The sequence below is a fragment of the Argentina anserina genome, chromosome 3 (genome assembly GCF_933775445.1).
Source record: "Argentina anserina chromosome 3, drPotAnse1.1, whole genome shotgun sequence".
Classification (NCBI taxonomy): domain Eukaryota; kingdom Viridiplantae; phylum Streptophyta; class Magnoliopsida; order Rosales; family Rosaceae; genus Argentina; species Argentina anserina.
Window position 1 is genome coordinate 30,353,459 of NC_065874.1, and position 14,351 is coordinate 30,367,809.

At 40.1% G+C, this 14,351-nt stretch overlaps 2 protein-coding genes across 3 annotated transcripts; one reads left to right on the forward strand and one right to left on the reverse strand.

The window, feature by feature from the left end:
- Positions 1–588: 588 nt before the first annotated feature.
- Positions 589–2,489, reverse strand: LOC126788024 (50S ribosomal protein L4, chloroplastic). Its single transcript, XM_050513976.1, has 2 exons — positions 1,590–2,489; positions 589–808 (listed from the first exon to the last, which is right to left on the reverse strand). The coding sequence occupies exons 1-2, from the start codon at positions 2,425–2,427 to the stop codon at positions 774–776; spliced, it is 873 nt and encodes a 290-aa protein (XP_050369933.1). The 5' UTR covers positions 2,428–2,489; the 3' UTR covers positions 589–773.
- Positions 2,490–5,468: 2,979 nt separating this feature from the next.
- On the forward strand, positions 5,469–8,153 carry LOC126788026 (josephin-like protein). Of its 2 annotated transcripts, XM_050513978.1 has the most exons (3): positions 5,469–5,675; positions 5,849–6,309; positions 7,958–8,153. In XM_050513978.1, exons 1-3 carry the CDS (start codon positions 5,589–5,591, stop codon positions 8,037–8,039), a joined length of 630 nt encoding a protein of 209 aa, XP_050369935.1. In that variant the 5' UTR covers positions 5,469–5,588; the 3' UTR covers positions 8,040–8,153. The 2 variants fall into 2 exon arrangements, with proteins under 2 accessions (XP_050369935.1, XP_050369936.1); XM_050513979.1 differs by lacking the exon at positions 7,958–8,153 and having other exon boundaries at positions 5,471–5,675; positions 5,849–6,366.
- Positions 8,154–14,351: the final 6,198 nt, after the last annotated feature.

The window sequence follows — 14,351 nt, forward strand, 5'->3', positions numbered from 1 at the left end:
CCAGAATTCCAGGGCATGCATAAGTTATCCGAGAATGGTATTGATAGGGTGTCCTTACGCCTGAAGTCCACAACAAGGGGAAATGTGTTCCTCTGGCAGTTTCTTTGGCGGCTACAAGGCCAAGATCCCTTCACAATTTCCTGATCGTTCTTTATGATTAAATGCAGTTAGACTAGATTTGTTGCTGTTTATCGTTAGGCTAGTTGGATTCCTTGTCCTCTGTGTTGTAAGTTGTAATTGTTTCTTTAGTCAATTGGAGGATTTCAGTATACACCGAAAATTGTTATTTCATTTCATGTGCGTAACAGGGAAGGCAACAAAGTCATGCCTCTTACCTCTATTGAAAAGTCACCAACTGCATATTGAGCACATTATCTGTGCTCACCCGATGGAACCATAACAACTCATGATCACCTTTTAAATCGTCCAAGTCGCGTTGTGAAGTGTGAACATCAAAAACAGGATTGTTTCAAACAAGGTTCTTATGACAGAATAATAAACACGAGCAAAAGGGCACATAAGTCTGTACTATCAAATTCAAGAAGTATACTTGTGCAAACTGGATTAAAGATACAACATCGGATGATGTCCATGTAAATACACTTGTATTGATCTAATTTCCAATTTTTACACAGCCTACAATCTAGTCAATCCAAGCAGAAGTGGTTGTTACTTAGAAGGCACAGACCCTTACTGGGATGAATGGAAATGAATCCTAGGTCAATTTTAGGAGAAACAAAAGGCTGTTGAAAATAACTCCTCATTTTGTGCCATCATTCTGCTGCATCAGAACTCTCCTCCACAGTTCCTGTAACACAGATTGAGAAAGAAAAGAAATCAAAATATGACCATCTCACACGACTGCTCTATCGAACAAATTTGGAAATAGCAGCAGCTTTAATGTAACGAATTTTCAAGTATGTGTATAGGAGCCGCAGCTGCTTGCATAAGCTTCTTATAAACTTCTATTTTTTTGGCAGCCAATGTTAAATGCAAACTACTTTCGGCCATGGTTTTCTATTACTAATACTGGAGGTCCATGCTGACATGACCAAACCAATACGAGTTCCACGAATAAGCAAGCACAATGAGAATTTCCACACAAAAAGCATAGCAAATACACACCATGTAAAGTTATGCACTTTCCTTGCAGAACTGTTTTCCATGTACGACAATCAAAACCCAATGACATAGCTTATTGTAATAAGAATGAGGATGACAATGAAAATGAGCAGTAACTGGATCAAAGCATACTATGTGCACAAATTGCATAACCTTATCAGGACAAGCACAAGCTATCATTACTTAATATGCATGCACATTCTCATTAACAAAACACAGCAGCAAACATACTGGTAACCATGTTTGAAAAATGAAAACTAAATGATGCAGAAATGGCAAATGCATTATACATATCAAGCAAAGTGTGTGCACTAACATTCAAGAGTGGCGTAATTTAATCTATAAGCACATACAGTATATGCAAACAATGCTACCGAAACCCTGAAATGAATTTCAAGTAAACCACACATGAATGCAAGTTCACAAGCATACAACAAACAAGTAACAAAGTCAATCGAAGACTCAACCTTCTTCTTCCTCTGCATCATCTTCATCCTCGCCTTCAAAATCAACCCCATACCTCCCATTCAAATAATCCACCGTCTCCGGCGTCAGAATCAACTTATCAGCATTCAAAATGTCATACAAATTCAAAGTCCTGGGTGTCAACATCCTCAAAGTCCCAATATTCCGGCTCGAAAACTTGACCTTATCAGCCACCTCCAGCATAAAGAAGGTCGTCTTCTCCTTGGGATCAAGCCCCCACCTCTTCATCGCCGCAATGAACTCCGTCGTCTTCGGCTTCTCCAGCTTCTCAAACTCATCACTGAAATCCTCCACCACAATCGTGTTCTCCGCCGCGCTCGCCACCGCCGTCGAAATCGCCAGCCGCTTCTCCTTGCGGTTAATCTTGATGCTCCAGTCCCGGGGCTTGGGCCCGAACACGACTCCTCCGCCGGGCCGGAGCGGCGTCCGGGTGGAGCCCTGCCGGGCGCGGCCGGTCTTCTTCTGCGGGTAGGGCTTTCTCCCTCCGCCGCGGACCTCGGCGCGGGTGAGGGTGGAGGCGGTGCCGCGGCGCTTGTTCTGGAGGTCGTGGATGACGGCGCGGTGGACGACGGCGCGGGCGGTGTCGGGGAGGGCGGACTTGAGGTCGAGGAAGGTCTCGCCGACCTTGTCCCCGGTGAAGGAGAGGACGGGGATCGTGGCGAGCTCGGCGGTTAGGGTTTGGGGTTTGGGGGATTTGAGGGAGTTGAGGCGGAGGGTGGCGGGAGAGGAAAGGAGGGGTTTGTGAGAGGAGGAAGAGAGGAAGAGGGAGGAGGTGAAGAAGGAGAGGGAAGAAGAAGAAGAAGAAGAGGAGGTCGCCATTGTTGAGAGTTTCGAGCGAGAGACTGTGAGTGATGATTGGGATAGAGAGCTTTTGCTTATTTTCGTTATCCACAACTACGCCATTTCCTAATCCATTTAAGGTTCGACGACGTGTAAACTAATTTCTTACAATGCACACAAAAACAAATAACTTTAACTCAATGTCTGTAAACAATGTCTGTGAGCTTCTTCTAAAAAAATAAGTAAATAATGTGAGCTCTTGCCTTAGTGTCACCTCTCGCTAAACTTAAGTCAAAATTTTACTTTGAGCATTTTAGACGGATCTGGAATATAGCAGAACACTTTGGAAGATCATAGAATATCTTAGAAGGCGATAGAAGTCTCAAGAAGCCTTGAGACATTTCCGGACATCTCTAGAACCTTGGAGAGGTTAGGAGAACTAGACCACTCAAGAATTCTCTAGAACACTCAAGGATCATCTTAGAGTCATGTAAATTTATGTAGACTTATGGAGAGTTCTCTAGAATTCTCTACATTGTACATAGTCCTAGAAATCTCTAAAACTAGTTAAGTAGGATGAGGAGGCCTATAAATAGCAAGGCACCCCTCTCATTTCATCCATCAAGCAAACAAACAAGCAATTAAGCTATCAAACATACTTGTAAGTTTTCTTGTTCAATATAAGTTCTCTTTCGAGATATTCTTTTTTGCCTTTCAATTGTTCTAACAGGGCGTTTGCGAGAGTAAAGCTGACTTAGCATAAGGAAGTTGCTAAGGCCGCACGAGTTGCAACGCGAAAGAAGTAAGCTCGTGACAGTTAGTATCAAAGCTAGGTTCGATCAAGAGGCTAGCTCGACACAATGGCAAAGAATGACAATCCTGTTGGTAGTGGTTCCGACGACACCCAAGAGAAGAGTCATGAAGAACTTGTCAACCCGACGGTTCCAAAGAGGGAACGGGTGAAGGACATGTTAGCTACAATCGACTCACGACTAACTCAAGTGGAAGAGAGCATGAGTGGCATGGGAGCCCAAGTGGAAGATTTGGAGGTGGAGGATGCCGCAATCCACACTGCGATCAAGGGTATGATGCTCAAGCTAGAGGAGTCATTGCGGGGTGAAATAGACAAAGTTCGCGAGGAGTTCATGGGGGAACTCGTCCGGATGCGTGAAGTGCAAGAAAGGGAGCACAATAGCATGCTTGCACGCATGAAGGAGATGCAGGCAGATTCTGCATGCATGGAGGCAATGTAGGTAGATCTTGCCCTATGCAAGCGCGCACTAGCCGTGGGGGCTAGCACCAACAGTGGCGTAGAGGCCAAGGGAATCGAGGTGCCAAAGCCCAAAAACTTCGGAAGCATGCGCAACGCTCTAGAAGTAGACAACTTCTTATGGGAGCTAGATCAATACTTTGGGGCCGTAGGCATCATGGAGGAGGATGCCAAGATAAATACCGCGACTCTTTATCTCACCGACACCTCCATGTTGTCGTGGAGGAGAAGGCGATGAGATGTCGAAAGAAGTACGTGCACCATCTCTACCTTTGATGACTTTGTGAAAGAGCTTAAGAAGCAATTTTATCCCGAGAATGCCGAGGATGAGACAAGAGCTCGCTTGCGAAGGCTCAAGCACACCGGGCCTATTCATGACTATGTTAGAGAATTCACTAACTTGGTGCTTGAGATCCCCAACTTATCCGACAAGGATGCTCTCTTTAACTTCATGGATGGTCTCCAATCATGGGCCAAGACGGAACTAAGGCGACGTGGAGTGCAAGACCTTGCTAGCACCATAGCCGTGGCCGAGGGCTTAGTTGATTTCTCAAGTCCAAGGGAGTCCACCAAGCCAAAAAAGAAAAAGAGCAACTATGCCAAAGGTGGGGGAGACAAAGTCCAACGCAAGGAGGAGCCACGCTGAGAGAGCTACTCGGCAAGATTCAAGGATAAAGGCAAGCAATGGGACATGCGGAGCTGGGACAAGCCTAATAACAACAAGTGCTTGTTATGCGATGGTCCGCATTGGGCTAGACATTGCCCACAAAGGAGAGCTCTAAGCGCATTCTTAGGGAGTCATCAAGGCGAGAGTGAAGCCGAGGGTGGATAGAAGTCTCAAGAAGCCTCAAGAAGCCTCAAGAAGCCTTGAGACATTTCCGGACATCTCTAGAACCTTTGAGAGGCTAGGAGAACTAGACCACTCAAGAATTCTCTAGAACACTCAAGGATCATCTTAGAGTCATGTAGACTTGTGTAGACTTATGAAGAGTTCTTTAGAATTCTCTACATTGTACTAGTCCTAGAAATCTCTAGAACTAGTCAAGTAGGATGAGGCGGCCTATAAATAGCAAGGCAGCCCTCTAATTTCATCCATCAAGCAAACAAGCAAGCAATCAAGTTATCAAACATACTTGTAAGTTTTCTTGTTCAATATAAGTTCTTTTTCGAGATATTCTTCTTTGCCTTTCAATTGTTCTAGCAGGGCGTTTGCGAGAGTAAAGCTAATTTAGCATAAATAAGTTGCTAAGCCCGCACGAGTTGCATAGCGAAAGAAGTAAGCTCGTGACATTAGTCTTTCTTGTGCGCGCAATGACATTAAAATTGTGTAATTAATTATACTCTTCCACCCTTGGTTTTAACAGAACAGAACCTTTATTAGCATCTAACTGAATTTGGTGCATTAGACATATGAATCAGACCTAAAAGAAGAGACAAGCGTATGAAAAATGGGAAGGTACCAGTATATTATACCAAAAAATGGGGAGATCAAGTGAAGATGTACGTACTCTGTTTGAATTGTACGTTGTTGCGGAACAATGAACCGATTTCACTTTTATAGTAGTATGGATCGAAACAATAACAAACTTGCAGCTGATTGAGCCGTAAATCTAATGGATTATGCTCAATGATCAGTGCACAGTTCCTCACTAAGAAGTTTCGAGCTCAACAAATCTTTGTTCCTCACAAAAGGGCTAGGCGGGAGGTAGAGAAACGACACGTCGTTGGGGGTAGAGGTAGAGTGAAATGTGAGTCAATGACTAGTTGACTACAAGCGAACCCAAAGCCAAAATCTATGTGTTCTTTTCGATCTGATTTATCATCCTTTATCATTTTCTGTTCATTGAGTAGCTGAATCATCCGAAAACTGTTTTGCCTCCTCAAAATCAGAAAGTACTCAACAACTGGAATTGTCAAGCTGAAGCTGAAGATGGCGAGCGAGGGGAATACCCAAATCTACCACGAGCGCCAGAAGCTTCAGTTTTGCCTCTTACACGCCCTCAACAATCTCTTCCAGGTAACCCTCTTCAAAACCCATCTCTCTTTTCATGTTAATGTCTCCATAACTTTGCTCAGTTGCTCAGAACAAATATTCTACAAGCAAAACCCAGTAATACGTTTTAGTGTAATTGATTAGTTTGAATCTTCAATTGGGTTTGCTGATTACTAAGACAGTGTTGTTAAAAACAGCAAAAAGATGCGTTTTCTCGACCAAGATTGAATGAGATTGCTGAAAGACTTGGCGTGGAAGAAACCAACAAGGAAACATGGACACCCTTATCTGTGCTCTTCAAACCCCATCATAATGCACTTACTGGAAACTATGACATTAATGTGCTAATTGCCGCTTTAGAAGATAAGGGGAAGAATGTAGTTTGGCATGATCGTCGCAAGGGGGCAAATACAATTGATCTAGATGGGGCTGAAGATGCTTTGATGGGTATTCTGCTTAATGTTCCGGTTAAGAGATTTGCGGGGCTGTGGAAAAGTAGGCATTGGGTTACGTTGAGGAAGATTGATGGGGTTTGGTATGATTTGGATAGTGATCTTGTTGTTCCTCAGGCCTTCGAAGACAGTGGAAGAGTTAGAGAGTTCTTGGATTACATCATTGGTCATGGTGGAGAGGTTTTGCTTATTATGAATAATGAACAGTGAGTTTGTTTCCCTTATTGTATCTTGTCTATAGAACATCCAAATGTGTGTACAGAGATTATGCCTGTTTCTATTTTCATATAGAATAAGCTCACATGAAAAGAAAATCTCACTTCTGAAGCTAAGAATAGGTTTTAGGGTTTGGCAAAGATGCTTGTTAGGGTTTTACAAAATCATAACAATGCTGCTAAATGGTAACATCTATGGTGATCTTGAATTTCTCAGCTGTTATCGACACTGACCACTTTCTTGGTTGACATCTTCCTGAAATGCTAAAGCTTGCCTTCTGTGATTTGTATGAGTTTGGATTGTGGAACTTTTTGTGAACATAATTGAAAAATATCTTCTGTGTCATACTGTGGACTTGTATGAGTTGGTTTTAGCTTATTGATTCCAAGTTGGTTGATTGAAGATTTACCTAAACCTTGGAGGCATTTATTCATTCACTTTTAATAATTAAAAATGGGGGCATTTAGTTTGCTTCTCATAGCTTATGGACTAGTTAGCTTGTGCTGGTTCATTCTATGTAGAATCAGTGATTTTGCAGGTAGGTGGTTTGTTCACAGACGTACTTCTCTTTTTGCATGATGAAAAGTTGATATGTATGATATAATGCTTGTGTTGTTATGCTTTCTCTAGGTCCCTTCAATTTCTTTATTAGTACTTGATTCAAGGTCGTGTTAGCCTATTGATTAGTCTGGGGTAGATATCTGATTTGAGCTCCAATGTGTAAGCTCAAAGGTTCTAGTAGTCCTCTTCTATTTATTTGCTCCTTCTACATTTCAATGGACAGTTTACTTTCGACGTCTAATAGTAAATCAAAGGGCACTTAAACCTATAGATCCCCTTAAAGAACAACTTGGAAAGCCAATGCCACTAACATGATGCTGCCTAGCTTGTGTGCTTTTCCTACTTTTCTTACATCTTGATGATATCCTTGTTCACCTTTTACTTTGTCTTGATAAAAAGCACTCTGTGGATTTGTTTTCTTGGTTCTTTATTTACACTGGCCTTATATTGTTTCCCATTTGTTGGCTGGATAAAGAAAATGTTTTATTGGAGAGGAATGTATAGACTTGTGATACAACTTAAAATTTATTTCTGGAGTGGACGATAACCTCATTATCATGAAGATTTAGTAGTAGTCCTGAACTGGATATGCAACTAATAGTTGAATACATATTTGAAGGTGGTATTGACAGATTCATAAGTGAAACATAGGAAACTAACACTATAAGGATTATATTATTTATATGCTACTGTCCATCATGTGATATTAGATGATTTAGATCTGAGTTCCTTGGCATGCATGACCATCTGCCTGTATATATGTTGCATACAACTGTCAGGTGAAAGTTTGTGGTTGGATGAGGTGCATATCTCTCTCTCTTTCTCTCTCTCTCTCTCTCATCCCCAAAACGACGCAACAGGTCATCCAATCATCGCCAACAATATACGACTGGTAGTTGTTGGAAGGGGAGAATTAGACATCCCTCCCACCCTTTGATATAGTGAATGTTTGTAGGCATTAGTCTCATGCACAAATCTATTTTTACTGATTATTTGTGCAAGTTGGTGCCGTTTCAATTTCATTTCTTTTCAAATTTCACCCTCTCTGATTGTGTTTTGTATTTTGTTGATTGGAAGGATCACATTATATGCTTGCTCTACGTGCAAGAAACTGCTTTCACAAGGACGGATTGGCATTAGTGAGAAAGCTGCCAATTAGCTAAAGTTCATTTTTTGGTTACTGCTTGAAATATTTCTCACCCGTCCCAATCCTCCTTTTGGCATATCCTTTTGACCTTCTTCTACCCTTGTGCTTTACATTAGCTATAAAGTTTCTATGCTGCTACCTCTTTGTTCAATTCGATTTGCACATTCTATCTCCTGTTCTTTCAAGTTGCAATAAGACTATGGCAACAAGAGCTGGAAGCCAGGTGAGCAACAGGTTTTATGTGAACAGGAAGACAATCCTCTTGTCCAAACAAACTTCCAGTAAGAGATTTACCCAAAACACAAGGCTTGTCGACTTTAGGTTCAAGCTTTCTACATGGTCAGGATTCTTGCCTATGCGGTTACTCAGACATTTTGCTGACAAGGTGGCGAGAACTGTATGCTTGGGTATGACATCTCCGGGGGCGAGACCTTCACGAAATGATTCTTCATCCAGACGATCAATGCCGTACGCAACTCCGGGAGATTCTCACATTGAAGAAGCAATGGAAGATTGCATTGAGTTCATCAACTCTTCTTCTACTTTTACTAGAGCAACTCCTATTGCAACACAGGTTTCTTCGTAAATTAATCTTTCAAACTCTTGGAAATCTTATTCCAACTGTTGTTACTTTTACATCGACTACTAGTTATAGGAATGGAAGCTTGAAAGACGCCTTGCTTGTTGCGTGTTTGTATAGATGTTTCACTTAGTAGCCAAGTAGGAAATCTATGTATGCATATACCAGAGTAATGTGTTGTCCTAAAAGGTATAAATCACGTATTACTTGATGTAAAGCATATGGCTGATTTGTTTGTCATTGTTGAATCGTTTCATCTCTCGACAGAGAATTTGATAAGCCAATGTTGTTTTCTTCAATATATCGATAAGTTTGAACAAATAGTTTTCTTCTCTAGCTTTTGGCTATATTAGTTCCTCAGGTAATGAGGTGAGAGTAATCTAAAACATGTAAAATCACATAAGGAAAGATTGGTGTGCTTCCTTCTTAAGAGTTCTCTACAATAAGGATCAGGTTTAGACAACAAACAAGGCTTGTGTCCTATAAAGACAGAGAAGCTCATCTTCCTTACAGACGTTTCTTACATTGCTAAACAGAACACACAGATTTGACTAATTGGAGTATATTTGTCTTTCTCCTTTTCTTCCTTAGTCCCATGATTATTATATAATCTCACAGTTCACAATTCATCTGGCATCAAATGACCTTGGAACATATCATATTAATTATTATGTATCAGATCATCAAAATGAATTATAATTAATTTCCTTACATGTGGAACTTTGAAGAAGGATACACAGCTTAATGATCCAAAATGCTCAATGAGTAAATAAACCAAATATAGATACAGAGACTCAGAGTACTGCCTGAAACGCCAAGCTCAGAATGAAAACCAATCATTAATCTTCTTTAGCAAAAAGACTCAGAGTACTGCCTGAAACGCCAAGCTCAGAATGAAAACCAATCATTAATCCTCTTTAGCAAGAAGGCCTCCGAGGTTAAACCCACCTTTCTTCTTGGGCGGCACCACCACCGTGTTCTTTCTTCCGCCGGTGGTTCCACCACTCTTAGTAAAATGGTATATTGATAGATGTTTAATTACACAGAATTTTTTCTATATAATCTAACAAATCATCCCCACAAATCACGCCCGTGATTTCCTCCTTAAATCACGCTAATACTCTCCCTCAAGTTGGCGCATACACATCAATTATGTCCAACTTGCTAAGTGAGTCATAAAATGTATTCTTAGATACTCATTTTGTAAGCTTATCAGCAAGTTGGTCTTCTATAGGAATAAAAAGAAAACTAATAATCTTCGCGTCTAGCTTCTCCTTTATAAAGTGACGATCAACCTCCACATGTTTTGTATGATCATGTTGCACATGATTCTGTGAGATATCAATAGCTGTCTTGTTGTCACAGTCTAGTTTCATAGCACACTTCTATGTCCACACTGGAATTATGCATGAACGTACTCACTACACTTACTGCATACGCAACATCTGGTCTGGTATGTGATAAATAAATAAGGCGTGCAACTAGCCTCTGATAACGAGGTTTTTTAGTAGGCACTTGATCTGGATACTCTGCTAATCGATGGTTCTGCTCAATAGGCTTATCAATGGGAGTGCAATCCATTACTTTCCCGGGCTACCTCAATGCCCAATAAGTACTTGAGTGTAACTAGGTCTTTCATCTCAAACTCTGTGGCTAGATGTTTCTGTAATCTATCTACCTCAACAGTATTATTCCCAGTAACTATCATATCATCAACATATATAATTAGGGTTGTTACATTCCCTTGTTGATGTTTGAGAAATAACGTGTGGTCTGAATTACTTTATATGTAGCCAATTTTCCTCATAAATTGTGAGAATCTTCCAAACCAAGCACGATGTGACTGTTTAAGACCATACAAAGACTTTTTCAATCTGCATACAAAGTTACTTGGAGAAGCGGCCACATATCCAGGCGGAAGATCCATGTACACTTCCTCTGTTAGTTCTCCATGAAGGAATGCATTCTTAACATCAAACTGTCTAAGTGGCCAGTTTAAGCTAACAGCAAAAAAGAGCAATACCCGAATAGTGTTTATCTTTGCAACATGTGCAAATGTCTCATCATAGTCTATCTCATATGTCTAGGTGAACGCCTTTGCTACTAGGCGTGTTTTATACCGGCTCACTGACCCATCTGGATTGTGCTTCACTATAAACATCCAACGACATCCCACATCATTCTTGCCATGTGGTGGAGATACAAGCTCCCAAGTATTATTCTTTTGTAATGCTTCCATCTCTTCCTCCATTTTGGATTTCCCAATGCCTCCTGCACTTTGTTAGGTAATGATACAGTAGATATTTGATTCACAAATGACTCATATGACTTAGACAATCTTTTGGTAGATATAAAATTTGCCACAAGATACTTTGCTTTAGCCTGAAGGATAGGCTCATATTTTTTTGTTGGCTGACCCCGAGTAGACCTATTTGGCAAGACATATTATCTACTATTAGCCTTACTAGTATTAGTCCCAATCTCGTATTATTAAATGATATGGGGGCCTATGTATATGCATTACAAAACCACAATCTCGTAGGATTCGAAATCCTAATCTATTACAGAGATGCTAATCTATCTCCTAATATGAAACATATTATGCTAAGACATACACAAGGGTAGAATAATAATTCTCCCAGAATACCAACCACATATTAACTTTTTATGTCCAAAAAATTAAAGATTTTGCCATCTTGATAGCAATGAGGACATTGCATATGGCGAGAGCATTCTCTTTCGCTTGGAGGCTTCAAACCCTAGTGGGAGGGATCTGTTTGACACAACACCAGATCTTCGATCCCTTTCGAGAGGTCTCTCCTTCGGCCCTCCCTTGGTCGGTCTTTCCTTCTTCTCTCTCCAAGTCTGCTTGGTGTCAGTATAAGTGTTCTGATCTATATCGGTTGCACATTGATATGAGTTAACAGTGGTCGGGGTTAGCCTCGCCGCTCAAACTCCTGGATCAAAAGTATACCAGTTAACGATGGGTGAGGGCACGGCTTGTGGCTGGACAATCGGTGGAGCATGGCAAGCGTTAGGCGGTGGCGTCAAACTCCTGGATCGAAAGTATACTAGTTAGGTGGGCTTGGACCCGTATTTGGGATCCAATTGTTGACGTTGCACTGCCATTGGTGTTAATTGGCGACATCTCACAGATCTGACAGGGCTGGGGGTCTTGAGATACCAGTCATGTTTTCAAATTCGGTTAGGTGGATTTCTCTGGCATATGATAGTGACCGAAGGGGTGTGGAGAGGCACCGTGCGGTGGTGAAACATGCTCCAGGCGGTGGCGGCGATTTTTGGGTGCCCAACTGGGTGGGTGGGATGAGGAAACGTTCCTGGGCCTTTTCCTATGGAAGGCCCAATTGCTTGAGTTTGTGGTTCAAATCTGCTTGGGCTTAGGCCTGTATTGTGCTTCACTTGTTTTCGGGTCAGATATGGATCCGTATTTGGGACTCGGGACGCATTTTTCGTCGGATCTTGCGTCCGAAACAAATGCTCATATTGTTCTGGAATTGCATCTGGTTCTTGATAGGTCATTTGCGAACCTTTGAGTTGTCGCTTTTGGTGTTTCTTAATCTCCTTGGTTACGGTTACAGTTACGGTTACTCTCCTTTTTACACTGCTTTTGTTACATGTGCAGTGCAACAATACCTTAGTGTATCAAGTCACATGGTTACTCGGTTACTTTTTCTCCTTGATGTGTTTGTACATCTAGTTACGAGTTGTTGCTCTCTCAGTTACCTTGGAAGCGATTGTGCATCTAGTTATGTTTTATTGTTTTACGATGCTTTTGCATCGTGCTATGTACTTCTTAATTAATTAATATAATTTTGTTCTTGTTAAAAAAAAATTTTATGTCCAAAATATTACATAGTTTAATTAAAATGATATATATAACGGTGTATATCTTTAATTATATTTTCCTCCATTTAACTAGTATACCATAAGAAAATAAACAAATTCTTAAATTAAAAGACATATTCCTAAATTAAAAGACAGTCAATTAATTTACTAGAAACTATATATCGTTATACGCAAGTTAAAATGATTAAGAGTTTTTTAGTAATTGAAATACTTTTTATTCTAATTTGTTTTATAAATAAACAACATCAATCGAAACTAAATATGTCTCAATGAAATTGAAATCTCCACACATAATTTCATTTTGTCTCTCATTTATTCCTTCTTTTATTCTGGGTAAATTTCATTTCAATTAAATAAACGTGCCCTAAATATTTGGTGGACTTGTTTATAGAATTCTAATGAGACTGGCGTGTAAAAGCTCGGAAGTCTTTTACGAATATGCATGGTTGTTTCAGTGTACCATCCTCCGCCATCTATCGATTACGGCCTGAAGAAGACAATACAAGATTACAACACGTCTCGACTAGTTCTTCCATCACCAATAGTTCGGTATTTTGGTTGAATTATTTTTCGTGTTCTTCGTTATTAAAGTTACATATTTAGTTTCTGATTTATAATTATTTATAATTCAACTTATTAAATTATATATGCAATATATCACTGATTATTACAACAGACAGTAGCAGAACTAGATACTGTATATAATTCTGAACAACTGCAGAGTCACAATTAACTCGAAAGAACATGATCTAATATTCAAAGATCTAGGCAATCTAGTCGCATCCAGAATTCCAGGGCATGCATAAGTTATCCGAGAATGGTATTGATAGGGTGTCCTTACGCCTGAAGTCCACAACAAGGGGAGATGTATTCCTCTGGCAGTTTCTTTGGCGGCTATAAGGCCAAGATCCTGATCGTTCTTTATGATTAAATGTAGTTGTATTCTTTGTCCTCTGTGTTGTAAGTTGTAATTGTTTCTTTAGTCAATTGGAGGATTTCAGTATACACCGAAAATTGTTATTTCATTTCAAGTGCGTAAAAGGGAAGGCAACAAAGTCATGCCTCTTACCTCTATTGAAGAGTCACAAACTGCATATTGAGCACATTATATCTGTGCAGGATAAACCTTCGAAAATTTCAAATTCCAATAGTCAATTCCAACCAATGTTTTCATATGCGAAGGCGAATGCGATATGGTCAAGCCTTATAAGGTGAGAGCATCGGCATGCAAAGGCGATTTAAGGCGATCGTATTTCCAACAAACATTAATTTAATACAATACATTTTCAAATAATATGAATATCTTTCAAAATATATGAATATGTCATTATAAGCATATCATTCATCCAAAATAAGATTATAATCAAATTATAGAATTAATATATAAACTCATACTAAATTAAATGCAAGAGTTACACTTAAATGCGTTCAACCTTCATCGTCATATCCACTCACACCCACATGAATATCATTACAATCCTCTCCTAATATTACCTCATAAGACAATTCCAACCATCCAATTTCAATAGATGGCCAGGATGTCTTTTATTTTGAGATCTCATATATTATGTCTCCTCTCCAAATTTTCGTTGAGATGCTCTTCTCATCTGTTCTTATCTATATCAAATGTGAGTTCTCTGGAAAAGTGACAGAGCTCATTCCCCATTAACTCCATCTCCACCTCCAAGATAGTCCCAGTCTCCCTTCCGGATTTACATACTCCTCCATCTCCATTTTTCACCTCCACCTTATTCCTTCACTCATATTGGTCCCAAAAGCTCCAATGAAATCAAAATACGTTGTACCAGGCTAGAAATTAAAAGAACACATATTATCTTCATTAGACTCCGATTGGAATTATTCAGATTGACAGAAAC